The sequence below is a fragment of the Pleurodeles waltl genome, chromosome 4_2, assembly GCF_031143425.1.
Source record: "Pleurodeles waltl isolate 20211129_DDA chromosome 4_2, aPleWal1.hap1.20221129, whole genome shotgun sequence".
NCBI classification, from domain to species: Eukaryota; Metazoa; Chordata; class Amphibia; order Caudata; family Salamandridae; genus Pleurodeles; species Pleurodeles waltl.
Window position 1 is genome coordinate 513,112,973 of NC_090443.1, and position 17,792 is coordinate 513,130,764.

Consider the following 17,792-nt stretch of genomic DNA (forward strand, 5'->3'; position numbering starts at 1 on the left):
GGCCTCACTACTAAGGAAGTTTGTGAAAGAATTTGGCAACATTGTGACCCCTCTCACAGAACTGACTTCCAAGAAAATGCCAAATAAAATAAACTAGACAGTAAGCTGTCAACAGGTCTTTGACACCCTGAAAGAAGCAATGTACCCAGCACCTGTTCATATAGATTACACCAAGTTCATAGTGCAGACAGATGCCTCTGAACATGGGATAGGAGCGGGCCTGTCCCACATCAATGATGATGGCCATGACCAACTTGTTGCTTTCATTAGCAGGAGGTTACTCCACAGAGAGCAATGTTAGATTGGCATTGAGAGGGACACATTTGCTGTGTTTTGGGCCCTGAAGAAGCTGAGACCATACTTGTTTGGTTCTCACTTCCTAGTTCAAATCTCTCAGATGGCTAATGCAAATGGAAGGTGAAAACTCCAAACTGTTAAGGTGGTCCATCTCCCTACAGGGAATGGACTTTACAGTAAAAGGTAGACCTGGGACTGACCATGCCAATGCAGCTGGCCTTTCCAGGTTCTTCAATTTAGAAAATTAAGGGCCTCATTATGACCCTGGCGGCCAGCGGTAAGCTGGCAGTAACACTGCCAACAGGCTGGCAGTGTTCCGCCAGCTATTATGACTGTGGTGCAATAGCCACGGCCATACCGCCGGCCCCTTCACTATACCGCCATATAAACCCCAGGGCAGCGGTGCAAGCACCACTGTCCTGGGAATTATGAGTCCCCGACCGCCATCCTGGACACGGTGGTAAACACTGCCATGGAAAGGCTGGCGGTAAGGGGGACTTGGGGTGCCCTGGGGGCCCCTGCACTGCCCATGCATATGGTATGGGCAGTGCAGGGGCCCCCAGGCATAGCCCCATCGTGCATTTCACGGCACGAATTTCGGGCAGTGAAATGTGAGACGGATGCTACTGCACCCGCTGCACATCAGCATTGCCGCTGGCTCTATTACGAGCCGGCAGCAATGTTGCTGTGACTTTTCTGCTGGGCCAGCGGACGGTAACACTGTTACCGGATGCTGGCCAGCAGAAAAGTCGTAATAGGAACCCAGAAATACTGCCAGCACTGGCGGTATTCTGGTGCCCGCAGACTTTGGAAAAGACCGCTGAGGTTGTAATGAGGGCCTAAGACTCTCCTGGGAAGGGTTAGTTTCATCCTCTTTTGTCTGGGAGGGGGTCATGTAGGAAAGTGCATCTTTTGACATGGTCACCGTGCTCCCCCACACTTTTTGCCTGGTTTCTGGTTTAATTTCGACAAAGTGCACTGTGTTCCCATTAACCAGGGTCCCAGTGCCAGATCCCTTCACCAAACCTGCACACTCATACCTACCGATTGGAAAAAACCTTTAGCACCCACTGTTAGTCCCTATCAAATGGTACCACTGGTACCTAAGGCCTGGGATACTAAGGAGGGTCCTTAAGTGCTGCAGCACAAATTGTGCCACCCTAAGAGACCCGTCACCAAGCACAAAACAGGCTGCCATTGCCTATACGTCATGTCCACTAAACACTGCATGCAATATATGTAAGTCACCGCTTTAGCAGGCCTTACACCCCTAAGGCAGGGTGCATTGTATTACATATGAGGGCATATCTGCTATGTCTTTGTCAATTCTCATAGTACGTGACCAGGGAAGCCATTTTAAATACCTATGCTGGTCACTGGTCAATAGGAGTTCCCCAGCTACATGATGGCTTCACTGCAAATAGGAATGTTTGGTATCAAACATTTCATATTGGTGAGCCCACACTGAAGCCAGTGTTGGATTCACCAATACCTACACCCAGACGGCACCTTAGAGGTGCCCCCTAAAAACCTACCATCTACAAGCAGGTTGACTGACTGGTCCTGTCTGACCAATTCAGCCACTGTAGACACGTTTCAGGCCCCTAAGGTTAGAGCCAGAGTTCTCAAGGGCCAGAGACAAAAGCCAGCACTGGGTGGGGGTGTTATCACCTCACCCAGGCAGGATGGACATTCCAGGGAAGGGAGCTTCAAAGGCCTAGTCGCCTTTGTAATGTGACCCAGGTCTCACCAGGTGGTGGAGATGACTGACCCCCCCCTGTCCTGACCCCAATTGTGGCTGCAGCAGAGGCAGGAAAATCAGGCAGATTAGGCGGTATGCCCACTTCTTGCCAGTCCCACCACTAAGGTGGACGAGCTGAAATGGACACCACTTTACTAATTCTTCCATCTTGCTTGGAAGGAATTAAGCCGCTAGGGTTAGGGTTATGCCCACGGAAGTGGTCATAGAAAGAGTGTAGTCACCCTAAAGGTGGGCATCCCATTGGCTACTACTTGGCACTCAAAGTAACACCCCTAAATTGAGTATTTAGGTGAATCCCCTGAACCCTAGATCTCGAATCCTGATGACCTCAGAATCAAAGGACAAAGAAGAGTTGCACCTGCAGAAGAGGAAAAGAAGTAGCAGCTGACTTAATACCAGCCCATCTGCCTGCTGACCTTGACGGACTCTGCCCAAAAAGACAACTCGTCTTGCAGCTGAGCCTCCAAGAAACCCAGGAGGACTGCCTGCCTTCCACAAAGACTCAGACGCCCGTGAACAGCGGATCTCTTTACAACAAAGTCTAAAGCCAAGAAAGGATTCTGTAGCCTCCAGAACAGCAAAGAAATGATGCATGAAGTGACCTCTGCACCCAACATCCACAACCTGAGGTGAAGCCAACCAACAGTTCCAGCAAGGGTCCCCAGCTGTCCAGAGTCCGGGTCCACTCAGGTTTCACCCCTCTTGGACTCCCCCAAGTTGCCTCTAGCATCTGCATACAGACCCCCTCTTGCACGACCTTTTGGTGAGAGAAAACCCGACACCTCCAGCAACCACTGCACCCGTCACCCCTGAACCCATCTGAGGTGGGTCACTGGTGCCAACGATGCCCCTCTGAGTTCAACTCCACCCTGGGTCTCTCCCTGCTGGACTCCTCAATGACACCTGCAGCCTCAACAAGCAGGACCCCTTGACTGCAAGTACTCCTGGATGAAGAAACCTGACACATAAGGACACCCCTACATTCGTCCCCCCTGGGCCCTGGAGAAAAGGACCAAAGATGCACCTACGTCCCCCAGCACTTCAAGCCTACAATCTACCTGCTTGTTTTGCTCAACTGGCTTCCTAGCCAGAGCCTGCATACTGTTTGTCCTGAGGACCAACTCCCATTGAAAACCATTGGGCACCCGACGCATTACTGCACACGATCACCCAGTGCTGTCCGGAGTGACGGGCTGGTGTGGTTCTGATCAGTGCCCAGTACTTTCCTTAAATCTCTGAGATTGGCCTCATAAGTCGTTGTTAACCCTGTGTTTGCTGAGGCTTGTTTTCCTCCGCAAGTTAACCTTAAAGAACTTTGAGAACTGCAATGTGTTGATTTTTTAATCTTAAAAGTAATTTGTACCTGATAATGAAGTTCTAGGGTTGAAACATATATAAAGAGAAGTGTTATTTCTCTAATTTGGTCTTGGATTTATTCCTTGAGTGTGTGTCTCATTTATTGCCTCTGTGTACAACAAATGCTTGGCAGTACCCTCTGATAAGCTTAACTACTTGCCCACACTACCACAAAAATAGAGCATTGGTCCTATCTACTTTTGTCTCTGCAAACCAATTGGGGATCCACTGGACTATCTGCATGGTGCACTTTTTAGTGCACCATATAGAGAGCCAGCTTCCTACATTTACCTTGACGATATAGGCCATGATTATGAGTTGGGTGGAATTCCATGTGGAGATTCATGGGAGACCCCTGCATGGGATTCTGGCTATTACAAGTTAAACCCTCAGAATGGGGAATAACTGTGTATACACAATTGACGTGCAAACAACCAGACTGCATTTCCTATTTACAGGCAGGAAATTCTAGCCTGCAAAATTGGATCTGGTTTTCTGCACTCACCAAAACTGGGTGCAGGAACACTGGGCCGTTTGTAATCAGACAGAGTGATATCTTCCTGGGGCGTACAGCTCTGCCTAACTTGTAATCAAGCCTATAATGGTAGTCAATTTTAGACACAATATTTTTGCAGGTCAATACTTGATATTTTGACATACCTTTCACCAAAGCTCTTATCCTGACTACTTAATCTGAGCAGGTGCTATTGTGGTCTAATGAGCTGCACTCTCCCTACTTCTCTCCCTAGTTGGAAAAATAATTTACACTTAGAACAAGTTGAACCCAGTATGAAACCATTAGAAAATTTAAGGTTTGCTTTGATTACTACAGTGATCAATTGCTTGTCATCCCATCCTCCTCAATTTTTCTCTTCAAACTCTTTAAACTCAGCAGAAACATAGAGGTTATTTGTCACTACATCCACTACACAGGAGGCCACTACATCAGAAGGCAAATAAATATTTACTATTCTGAATTCTACTTAGATTTAGAATGTGAGGAAACTATATAATTACTCTTCTTGCCTCCACCTATATTTGCTCTACAATGAAGTGGTTGAGGTTGATGTAGAAAATGTGATTTTGTCATATGTTGGTATAGTTGGTATAAACTCTTTCAACACTGGTGAACTGGAAGACATAGCAGAAATTAGGCAAGACAATTTCTTCCCTCAACATGCTGAGCATGGAATGAGTGGAAACTAGACTCTGTAGAAACATGGACATGGTGACACCTTAAGAAAAACAAAAGGTGGATGGGGACGTTCCTAAATCAATTTTAACCACTGACAATGACTCCGGCAGCATTGAGTTTCTTCATGTTTAAAATAATTGTGCGATTACAGAAGGGGACTAACTGTATATAAATCAGCCCTGCCCCCAGTCTTGCCCCAACCTAAAAATGGAAAGCCCAGTCTGATGTGTTAGACTAATCCTACCACTCCGGAATACCAAACCACAGCATGCCCAGCCGTATTGGTTCTCATATGTGAGGTCCTGCTTGAGGCATAGGGCAGAAAGGAAGCCTACTACCATTACGATCACACAATCGGAGGTGCATGCCAGGAAGCAGATTGCTGCGGCATGCTACTTGGCAGCAAGGGTGTGTTTCACGGATGGTCCATGGGCATGGTTTATGATGCAAAGGCCTGTTGACTTATATTTGTAGACATAGCTTTGTGCTAAAAAAGTTACACCTCGATTCGGGTGCAAAAGAGGTGGCTTGACTTTTTGCAAAATGTTTTAACTTTGCAGGAATACTGTACCCTACAGTGCACGTACAAAGTGGAAACAGTTTCATCTATGTCTGAGCATTGTATTTTGTACTGAATGGATCCCCCTGCAATACAGAACCTATGCTAGACTCATGCAGGCACCTTTGCACTATGGTGCAGAGGTGTGCGTGGTGGTAGGGAGCAAGAAGTGTACCAGCGCAGAAATCTAAGCAGCAGTGCCATATCTTAGTAAACATGGCACTTTCCTGTGTTCTCCTTTTCACGCAATGCTGTGCTGTTTAAAATATTAGACAATGTGCTACAAAGAGTTGCGCATTGCGGGAGCACTGGATGTTGAGCATCACAGGAGTGTAGAGTGATATACAGGTCATGGTTACAAGGCTGTGTGCATTGTGGGGACACAGAGGCATGTACAAACAGTGGCTCTACTGGATATCTAGTAGGTAGGCACCGGGTGGTGTCCCAAGTCCCAGGTTGTCTCTTGTCAGGTGAGCAGCTCAGCCAGTACTATTTTTTTCTTTGCATTCTACAACCTGTCAGCGGCAGTTCCCGCAGATATCAGGCCGAGGGGCGGGGGAAGGACAGGGATGAGTGGGGGGGGGATAAATAAAATAAAATTTAAAAAAAACGTTCAGTTCATTGCCGCCACCGTCCTCTCCTGATGCCTCGCTCGTCTTCCTTTCTTGTTCTGGTGTCCCAGCATTCACTGGGACACCAGAAGAGGCTCCCCAGCAATCCTGGTTCTGCTTACATGCTAAACATAGCATGTAAACAGCGTAAGGATTGCTGCTCAGTCACAACCCTGGGGCCTGTGCAGTTTCTCCAGCTTGGCGGTGTACACAGCCAGGCTGGAGAAATCTATGTGCGCATGTATGTTTGGATGGCCATCTTAGGCTGACCAAACACACATGCGCACTTAGTGCACACCATTCTTATCCCCCTAATGCCTCCCGAGGCCCATCCCCGCCCCTACCTGCAGCAGAAAAATATAACAATATTCAAAGATTGTTTTGTTTTCCTGCAACTGGCACTTAGCCAGTGGGGCGAGGCTCGTCCTCCACTGCGGAGGAGCTGTCCCTGCAACTTGTAGTATTTTCTGTAATAAATGTTAAATTGGAAGTTCCAGAACCCTAAGAAAAAATACAGGAACCTAATAGGATTTATAAGGTTATACTGACAATGATAAACAAAAACCAGGAGTCACAGAATGCAATGCTGTCTGACTAAGACAACAAAACTGACTGATGGTCTCACCCGTGGGATTTGCCACTTGGCAACTGAACATATGACAGGTGTGAGAATAGAGGTGTTTTATATGGTGTAATTATGTGACCTTACCCTGTAAAACACTCACAATACTGTCTTGGATTCAGTCAGGCTCATTTGTAAAAATGTTTGCTCAACTCTGGGTAACTCTTACAGAGGGAAATTAACAAACATACAATTCTTCTTATGCAATGTGAAAATGTTATTTGTTTTTTGTTTGCTGATTTTTATTGAACTAGCTACTGATGTGCCTTAGGTAGCAAATTAACTTACCTTCACTTACCTGGCTCCCCCAGTATTATCTTAGCCAATGTTTACTTTTCAGTCCACCCACCGCAGCTGGGGAAAAATAGCTGGGAGCTAATGGATGCCGGCTCTCAGCACCACACCCCCCAACACATCAACTGACCTTGATCTTGTCATCCACAACGTCTCAGCCTGGATAAGCAAATGCAGCAACAATATCTCCCCTCTGAAACCGGCAAAAGCCACCAGAATGTCAAGACAAGTCAGATGGTACACCCCAGAGCTAAGAACCAACCAAACGTAACTGTCTTCGACTCGAGAAATGCTGGTGCATCTCCAAGGACCCCTCGACAGATCCCCACACAAATCAGCACTAAACTATTATCACCAACGAATCAAGGAGGCCAAAAAACAGCCATCACCAACTGCATCGACACTGCAACGAACCTCACCAAGGAACTATTCAAGATCATCAAGGAATTCTCCAACCCGACTGCCACTGAAAACACAGTACACCCCCTCATCAACTCTGCGACTCACTATCTGACTACTTCCACAACAAGATTGCCAATATCTATAACACCTTTAACCCTCAACCTACTTCACCCAGACTCGAAAACACCATGACTGACATAGCCCACTGGCTGAGAGACAGCTACCTCAAATTGTACTCAGACAAAACCGAGGTACAGATCATTGGAAAGAACACCTCTATGTGGGACTACGACTGGTGGCCGGAAGAACTTGGGCCCACACCGACTGACCACACTTGCAACCTCGGCATAGCCCTGGTCAGCCAACTGACCATAAAAAAAGCAAGTCATCACGGTCACCTTCTCCTGTTTTACCACCCTCCGCATGCTCTGCAAGATCTTCAGATGGATCCCAGTAAACACCAGAAAGATCGTTGCATAAGCCCTCGTCACCAGCTGCCTCGACTACAGCAATGCTCTTTACACCGACATCCCCTCTCAGCTCCTCAGAAGACTCCAGACAATACAGAATGCGACAGCCAGATTCATACTGGACCTCACCAATCGTACCCGCAACACTTCTCACCTCAGGAAACTCCACTGGCTCTCTGTCCAGAAAAGATGCCAGTTCAAGACACCCGCACACACCTACAAAGCCTTCCACAAACTGGGACCGTCCTGCATCAACCTCTGGCTGCACTTCCAACTTCCCACGAGACACCTGTGCTCTTCCTCACTAGCCCTCACACATGTACCCCGCATCCATCGCACCTGCAGAGGGGGCGTTGCTTTCTCCTTCATCACCGCCAAAGCCTGGAAGGACCTCCCCCTCCACCTCAGAATTTCACCTCCCTGGCAGCCTTCAGAAAGCAACTCAAGACCTGGCTTTTTGACGCAGACACAATACCCTCAGCGCCAAGATGCCCCTAGGGGTGAGAATGTTGCACTTTACAAATGACTGATTGATTGATAAATTGATTTATATGAAGCAACCAATGAGATGTACAAAATCTCACAATGCACTGCATGAATCAAATGTTTTCTGTGAAGGCATAACTTATTTCTATAAATTCAGACCCGGCAACAGCAGCCAATCTCACCTATAGAGTAACATGAAGAAGCAAAACTCCATTCCTGAAGGATGACGCTGCAGCTCAAACAATCACAAAGCCAACAATTCCATTTCACTTATCATAGCCCATATTAGAAATTATCACATCAGGCTTTGGCATACATAAATGCCTCTTTGCTGCATATTTTAAAGCCAGATCTTAAAAGTAGTTTCAACTGACTTTCCTTCAACAATACCTATGATGAAATGCTTCCTTCAGCATGTGACAGTGGCAGGACCAGTGACATTTCTGAGAAGGAGGTCCTAATTCACTAGGTCTTCCCTGGATCCTGCCTGTCTATCTACAGCAACACGTAATAGGAATCAATTTCAAATGTTCTGTTTGACAAAAATCATCAGATGCTAGAGGAAAATATTAGAAAAATACCAGCCACTTAAGTTGAGGCTTGTGAATTCATTTCCTGACAGCTAAGCAGACTACTTGACTCAAACATCTGATGCTAAAACAGCATGGGGGAAGACCTGTGATTAGTTTGTCAAAATGCCAACAACAAAAAATACACCTTCAGAAAACATACAACACTGCCATCTTCAAAGAAAGAGTAAAGTGTGCTTTCAAGATCTAGCAAGCATTATTAAACTGATGCAATCAGAGTGGAGTGATAGCTATGGCAGTATTTCATCTTTCTATGATAACATTTGTATTGTGCACACTATCAGGAGAGGTCTCTTAGCAAGCTCAAAATTCTGCTCTGGATACATTCCCAAGAAGTACAGCCAACCAATGCCATTTATTTTCATAGCACATACGTAATGGCCAATATAAATAAACCTACCCCTCATATGCCATTAAAACTAAAGTACATGCATGTATATTACATTTTTTCAACCTATCTTACCTTTGAACCACTTAACTTGGGGCAGTGGGATGCCTGTCGCCTTGCATTCCATCACAGTTGTATCACCAAGGGCAACCAGAATTTCACTTTTTGCCACTGTCACCGTTGGGGCTTCTGAAAGGGGAAAAGGATACAAACAACATAGCTTTATTTCCTTTAGGAGGAATCTTCATATATAGGGACCAAACCATTTCTGTAGATGGCACATAAAAAGGCTGTCTCAGAGCACTCAGCATTGTGGCTAGTGGAGATTGGGGATTTTTGGAAAGGTAAAAAAAGAGAGAATTAATTTAGGTACTGGGAGGCGGTGTGGGTCAAATTGGATGTAAGGGAATATTTAGAGTGGTGAAGTTAGAGGAGTGGTTAAAACTATATATGAATCGTGGAAATACAGGTGATAAAACCAATATTTCACGAGGTGGAAATTTAGAAAAGGGGAAGGAGGATACTATGAAAAAGAATTTGAATAAGTAGGCATAGGAGAAGTAAACAATCTATTTGGAGAGGTGGGAATAGCAGAACTAATTGCGATTTGGAAAAGTTCAGGACATAGAAAATAGTGAAGGCGTGTACATGGAAAGGTAGTTAATACATGGAGTTTGAAGAAAAAAGTGATTGGGATAATTCATGACGATGGGACTGGTTGGGATAGCAGATGCCTGGAAGTAGATTTGAAGAGGAGGGAAATATTTGAGGAAGTGAAAGGAAAAGTGAGGAGTGGATTTGTGAAATGGAATGTTTCTATGGCGGGGTTAGAGGAATTGAAAGAGAGTTTTGCAGCAGCGGAGACAAAGAAGTTGAGGCTAATATATACAATGTTACACATATGGGTAGTGAAGATATACATTCAGAGAGACATAGAGCAATATCGAGCCACCAAGAGTAAAGACTGCATTGGGAACTAACTGTTCCAGGAATTCTGCATCTCTTCAGAGGGGACGGGTGCAAGAGCCCAAGACGTTGCCAACAAGCCTCATATAGCGCGCTGTGAGCCCCCACAGCAGGGGAAGCCGCCAACAGTAAAGCCTGCATTGGGGACTACCTGTCTCAGGAATACTTCATCTCTTCAGAGGAGGCAGGTGTCAGAGCCTGTAACGTTGCCAACAAGCACGGCATAGAGCACTGCAAGCCCCCGTGGTGTGATGTAGGAAGCTGTCAGCAGTAAAACCTGCACTGGAAACTATCTGTCCCAGGAATCCTGTATCTCTTTAGAGGGGGTGGTTGTCAGAGCCTAGAGGAGGCTGGGCTGTGCCCACTCTCTTGGCTTGAGCACTTGGTCACTCAAGTTACTGTTATTTGCGAAACAAACAAATATCTGGCTAATTTCTATGTTGAGCTGTCTTTACCCAAAAGTGGGTTTGGGTGTGTGATGCTTTCATGTTCTTCTTTGTAGTGCTTTTACCTACTAAGTGTTTGGGGGGGGGCACACTCTACTGCCCCTGATTTCGATGGAACATCTTTTAATAATCTCAAATTTTAGTATAAGTTTTTCTATTTGATGCATTGCCCCAAAAGGGATTTTTTTCTTTCTCTGTATATCACCTACATCAAGGGCAAATAAAAGGCATCTGACCAGGTTCAGGGCACTGCTAAACATCCCAAAAGTTCCACCAAGCCAGATCACTGTACCCTCAAAGGGACAGATCTTCTTAGCACAGATTCACCAGCTCAGGCTGAGCCCAGGGCTAACCTAAAGAACAAAAACGATAATGTACCTCATGTTAATAGAAAACCCACCACAAGTCAAAGTAGAGTTATTATCCAGGCATAAGAAAGAAGCTCAAACAATCTCAAGCTACTTTAAAGGCCAACCTATAATTAAATGTAGTTTCAACATCTCTCCTGTCCCAAGCATTTCTGTCTCTGAGCCTGTAATCGAACCACCAAGCCAACAGCTTCCTTCTTTCTCTATCTCTTGCATTAATCGTTTCACGCCTCTTGCTGATCAGACTCAGGCTGTGCTACCAGCAGAGATGAGTAGAGGGCCAGAACCCATAGGGATCTCGACATCTATTCTCCCAGATGATGGAGTCTCCCTTTCCCATCAAATCAAAGATCTTAGGGGTGACGTGGGGGCCCTCAAAGCACTGGTGTCATGGCTTTCTACTATGTTAGATCAATTATTTGCGGGCATTATCCATTCAGCTGATAAAAATACATTAACCACAAACTCCTTGGATAAATAGCCCTTGATTGGGAAACAAAGGTCCACTGAGACTCAAATGTTGGCACTCCCCCTGGAGACTAAGCATGTGTGCCCCCACTCTCTTGTAGAAACACTCAGAGTGGACTAGGATCCATGAGTGAGTATAGGTCCACGCAAACCGCTAACTTGTTGCAGCTTTCCTGTTATCAGAGAAATCAGACTTATGGGGAGCCAAGATTTATTAACCACCCTCTAAATCTGATATAAAATGTCATCCCCAAGTCGGCACTCTGGCTCCTAACTGTAGTTGCACAAAATTTAAGACTAGTGTCCCCAAACTTGTGCAACTCACATACAAGGGAGGGGATGATGCATTAATAAATAAAACTATTCACTGGATCCACCAGGTGAGGGACTGTGGCCCACTCATGCCAGAGGATATCCTTGGAGCTAGAAGGCATCCGCAACTTGGTACTAACTTTGACAACATTGAGATAACTCGTACCAAGGGAGATCTAGCTGACAATTTAGTGGCTTTTGATGTTCACATTTCTTCCCTGTTTAATACCAACATTTGATTTAAATAAATATAAGCGGCCACAGCACAGTCGCCAAAATGATCTGTGTATCCCTTCTCCCCACACTTGTGGTGGAACTCCTACTCGGGATATAAACTGACAACCATTGTTTTCCAACAACCCTCTAGATTTGGATCGGACGACCTCACGCTGCTGACTGTGAGGTAAATAGTGTCACTCCCTTCCTAACATCCAGGGTGTCTTTCAAGACGACTTTGTGCGGGATGAATCTACTAGTTTACCTGATAGCCTTGTATTAATGGGTCCCATAATTACACACAGCTCTTTTACTAGTTGTCATAACCCTGACCCTCTCCCTAGTCCCAGTTAGCCTCTCTCTACCATCCACCATTGCTCAGACCAAAGCCATGATGTCAATAATTTCTTGGAATGTGGCTGGTCTCAAATCAAAGGCTGCACTGTCTGACTGGAACAGCCTTATTGAACTGTACAATATCTGCTTCTTCCACAAAACCTGGTGTGTGGAACCTGTCTTTTAACGGGGCTACTTAATCTTTTCAATTCTTGTGACATGTGGCCCTGTTGGGCATCCAACAGGAGGGCTAGCAATGTGGATTAGACCAGATTTAGATTGCAAACTCCAGAAACTCCACATTGACTCCCCTGATGTTCTGGCCATTCGCCCAGTGGATGATAATTCTACCATATTGATGTCTACAATGTGAGAGGGGTCAAAGCAGGCTTGAGGTCTAAAACTTTCATGCACTTTGTTTGGAAAATACTTTTTGACTTTTTGACACTCATACTTGATAATAGCAGGGGACTTCAATACCATCTCTGAGCCACTGGATAGTGATGATATCAACCTAGTAATGGAGGAGTATGAGTCATGGGGCATTCTGCAACTTGATCTTCCTCCCATAAGCATATGGACAGAAGCTGCTCTACTCTCTCTGGAGTTAGGGCTTACAGCTACTAAAGAAAGGTCTAAATCTGATAGGAATAGGACTAGCACCTATCGTAATCTGCTACATTCTAGCATATGGATTATATGTTATTAGATTTGAGACATTGGGCACTCTTTAAGCATATGATCATTAACAAAAGGTTTGAGAGTGACCACAACCCTCTGTGCTCCCACCATGGAATCATTTTGCTCCAAATTATCAACCAACTCTTACACATTAGTCAGCACAGCCCTCCAGTGACATGCAGCAAATTAAAGGGTCCCAGGTAGCCAATTCCCCTAACACTTTGCCTGCCATTATTGAGGAATTGCAATCTTGTTTAGTGGAAATGTCTGCAAGTTCAGCAAGTGTAATGGATAAAGGGTCAACTAACCTGTTTAAGAAAATATTAGCATATTTACATATCCCAGTTTCAAACATGAATAGACGTCCCCTTAGATCTAAAATCTTGTTTAACAAGGAGTGCAGATGAACATGCAGGCTACAGGACAAGACGATAAAATCCAAGGACATGTTGTGGGGTCATTCAGCAAGGACCCTCTACAAACTGACTCAGTCTCAGGCAAAAAGAGAATGGGAGGTAGCAAGAATTCAAAGCGGCCAGTTCTGCCAAGGACTACACTAGATCCTGGTCCTTGGTTACGTGGGGACGAGTCGAGCATGCACCCCCTCCCCATTACTTCATCCCTCCCCCCACTTGTGTCTACCACTTCTCTAATTTATATTCTGTGGGCCACTCCCCTTGATATACCTTGTCTCCCTGCCTCAACTGGGCCATTATTTGAGCTAGTTGATGTCTCCTGCCCTTGTATGCAATCACTATCACTAGAGGTAGAGCACCAGGACCTGATGGAATGGGCTAGTCCCCTGCAAGAAGCTATGGCATTTTCTCCATGAAATGAACAAGCCACTGGATCGCTTAACTCCTGTAATTCTGTTGCAGGAGGGTGATTATGCCCAAGTTCAATGAGGCAGCCAGGGCGAACTTACCAACCGGCTTTCCATCAATAAATGTATTCGTCAAGGTTGTGTTTAGGCCCCACTTTGTTTTCTTTATTTCTCAATGACATTGTACACTTCTTCTCTCACTTTCCGACTGATGCCAGTATTTTGGCTGCCATAAAAACACCCATACTGTTGTTTGCAGATGACACCTTATTGATTCTCCAGAACACCGAGCAGTTTGCAGAATGCACTGCTCCAATTTGAGGAATTCTGTGGAGCGCATGGCTTGGTGATCAATGCCACAAAAACAAAGTGTATGTCATTTAAGCTACACAGATTATACAAGGGAAGAGTAATCCTGGGGGCATGCGTCTTGAGAGGGCAAATGTCTTCAATTATTTGGGTATCACCTTGTCCTCTACTATGTCATGGAAACCCCATGTGGATACACTGACACTTAAGCACAGGCAGATTACTGGCATTATAGTCAAAGTACATAATAATTCTAAACCAATTGATTCAGCCATACAAGTATATGATGCTAAGTCCCAGGCCTCAGCTTTATGTGGTTGAGAGCTGTAGGAGTTATCTAATATGACTCCTCTAATAAGATCAGAGAACAAGCTCTTAAAAAGTTTGGCTTGCCTCCCCCCAAGCACCCTGCAGAAAACTTTGATGCCTGGCATGGGTAGGAAGGTGTTAGCCAGCAAAGTCAGACTTCATTCATTGCTATTCTGGAGAAGGCTTTGGTCTACACCAGAATTAGCTGATTATGCTATTGCCTGCAAGGATGTCATGCACACTGACAGTTTCAACAAAATTGAGTGGCTCCAGAAAATCAAAAAGCTGTTATCTTCTATAGCAATGAGGGATTTCGGGGAAAATCCATTTTGCCAACCCATTCCCACAGTAGAGTTGCTGAAGAAACATTATTGGTCATGGAGCTCTACAATGACGATGAGGTTCCTTGATTTCAAATGTTGCAGCTCCCTGGAATTATATTGAAACACCATTACCGTGCCATTGGACAGGAAGCTCTATTTTCAATTTAGGGTTGGCACATTACAGCTGAAAACTTTTGCCAGTAAACGGACCCTATCTGAGGTGTCAGCTTGCAATAGCTCTACAAAAAATATAGCTCTTGTTCTTTTCCTTTGTCCGGGCTATATTGGCCCTCGTAAGAAGTGGATTAAACCACTATGCAAGCAATTGGGGACATGAAGCAGCTCTACTGCCCTTAGAATCCTAAAATCAGACCCCCAACCACTATATGCATGCTCTGTTGCTAAATGTTTGGGTTGGATGTGGATATTAAGAACCAGGATGGACAGCGCAAAACCTGATTACAGATATAGCAGATGTCACAAACAAACCTGCCTGTGTCTCAAAGCTCTGCATATGCTGTGAATATGCCCTCAGGATATAATTAGCCCTTGGTACTTGTGTCTATAGTAGCACATTTCAACTCCAATTTTAGTAAATCAAAAACAGTGCAGAGGCCCCTGTCTGTGAGAAAACATTTTATGGCTGTGCAATCTGTATTTCTTTTTGCTGCTTTGTCTCTTTGATTTTGGTTGTATGACACAACCATGCATGCCGGAACCACGCATGCCTTAATGCGGTCAGAATCATGACTGCGCCTCTCCCATGCATGCCTTTACCACGCATGCCTTTAGAACGAATTTTGTTGTAAAAGCATGCTTAGTAAAGGCATATGTGGAAACGGCACGCGTGGTTGTGTCATACAATTCCCAACTTAACCTAAAAAACTACCCCAACACCCTCACCCGCCCTGATGCCCAAACCTACCCCCGCCCCAACCCCCACCCCAAAAAACCCTGGCCCCTGTTTACATAAAAAACTAACCCGACCCCCCGCCTGCCCTGAGCCCTTAAACCTACCTACCCCTAAAAACTAAAGTACCCGGACACCCCCTACCGGCCCTAAGCACTAAAACCCTCCTCCACCCCTAATAACTAAACTAGCCTGGCCCCCACCTACCCTAATCCCTAAAAAATAAACTACCCGACCCCATCCCTAAAAAATAAACTATCCTGACATACCCCAACTCACCCTGAGCTCTAAAACCTTCCCCATCCCTAATAACTAAACTACCCCAACCCCCCACCCACCCTAAGCCATGCAAAAAAAAAACTTCCCTGACCCCTTCCACCCCTGCCCGTAAACAATAAACTACACCAACACCCTCCACCTGCCTTGAGCAATAAAACCTTCTCCCACCCCTCATAAATAAACTACATTGACCCCCACCCACCCTAAGCCCTAAAAAAATTAACTATCCTGACCCCCACCCTTAACATATAAATTACCCTGACTCCCCCACCCATCCTAAGCCCTAGATCCAACCCCACCTGTAAAAACTAACCCCCAAACCATGCCCCAGCCCCACTTACCTTACTGCATCCTCTCCCGTCCTTCCTCCTCTCCTCTCCGCCATTCCTTATACCTTTCCCACTCCTAGAAAATAAACTACCCCACCCCTAAAAAATAAAGTACCCCGCCCCCCACCCACAAAAAAAAACTACCCCGACCTCCCCAGCCACCCTAAGCCTAAAAAATTTACTTCACCAACCCTCACCCCAAAAAATAAGGCAAAATTGTTCTGCTTGCGTGGGAAACGTCTGCGTTGTTTGGGACTTTTCTCTTAGATTTTGCATAAGAATGCGCCTCTTAGGAGTTGATATTGATTGTTTGTATTGAGCTTATTCTCATTCATATTTTATCTTTTATTGTAATTAACCGTTTCTACATACTATTCATAGCTTTGTTTAGTTTAATTTTAACTGGTGCATTAATTGTGATTATATGACTGTGACGATGTAATTTGTACTAATGTAACAACCAGTTCTCTCTGTATATAGTTATGCCTTGGCTCTCATACCAGAATGTAGCAGCACTTTATGCTTGATAGGTCTTTTTGCTTCTGTTCTTAATTCATATTGCTTTTTTAGTTGTAATTAACTGCATCCATGGTCTTTCCTTTGCTCTGGTTTTGTAAAACCACAATTCGAGCACTCCTGTGGGGAAAGGACATTTTAATGCGTATTAGGGAAATAATCATTCTCTTCTGTATGCTGTGATGCCTTGGCTCTCTTACCAGAAAGAACTAGAACTTATTGTTTGATATGTTTGTTTACTTTTATTACTTTTAGTACAATGTATGTATTTATTGTAATAATTTGCTTTTATGCCACCAGTGGCCGAAATAAAGCTTCATAAAAAAAATAAAACAAATGCAGTAAGATAGAAATAGCTAATAGCAGATATTTCAATAATAGGGAAATGTGGCGAAAGTGATATTACTGGTGTTTAAAAAGAGAAGGTATCTGCAAAGTCATAAATAGAAAACCTAAAGAAATATTTAAACAGGTGGGGATAAAGGAAGCAGATATTTGGGGAGTATGGGTACATTAGGTACATGACAATATTTGGATTGAAGAAGGACAGAGGAGCCGATCAGAAACGTTTGATGCAGAAGTCGGGTCTGTGAGGAAAGACCAATCAGTTTCACTTGGCTGATATTTCAAATTTAAACGGCACTGTGAACTAATTTACTTCAGCAAAGACAGTGGCTAGTCAGGGAACTGAAGAGTGAATTGCCTGTAATCGCCATACAGACAGACCTGCTCTTATTTTTACTATTTTGACAGGTGAATGTTCAACAGCTTTTAGTCACCCTTACTTCTAAAAACGCACCTGCGCATTTTGCCACTAAGGTAGTAGAGTGTGATTTTGATCCATGCAAAATACTGGCTAAGTACCTATAAAGTGCCTCCCGGCTGCGCTCGGGTAATTCAAGGCTGTCAGGACCCCGGGGGTACCGACGATCACAAGGTAGCATTCTATTAGTAGAAGAAGTAGCAACCAATCCGGTGATAAGGGGCAGAGATTAACATGATAGCGCCATGGACCCGGAAGGAGGAACAGGAGCGTGTAGTTTGGGTGAGATGGACAAAGAAGAACGGAGGCAAGAAGTCCCGAAGAACACCTGCAAACACGGCGGGAAGCAGGAGACCAGTGAGGGCCCCGGAGAAGACAACGGCTGGGGGCGATGGGACGAGGAGAT

At 45.0% G+C, this 17,792-nt stretch overlaps 1 protein-coding gene across 1 annotated transcript in view; it reads right to left on the reverse strand.

The window, feature by feature from the left end:
* HMCN1 (hemicentin 1) overlaps positions 1-17,792 on the reverse strand; it is a 1,093,576-nt gene that overhangs the window by 677,587 nt on the left and 398,197 nt on the right. The window contains exon 14 of the mRNA XM_069232006.1: positions 9,108-9,221. Coding sequence (XP_069088107.1) covers positions 9,108-9,221 — 114 coding nt within the window. The remainder of the gene's footprint in view (positions 1-9,107; positions 9,222-17,792) is intronic.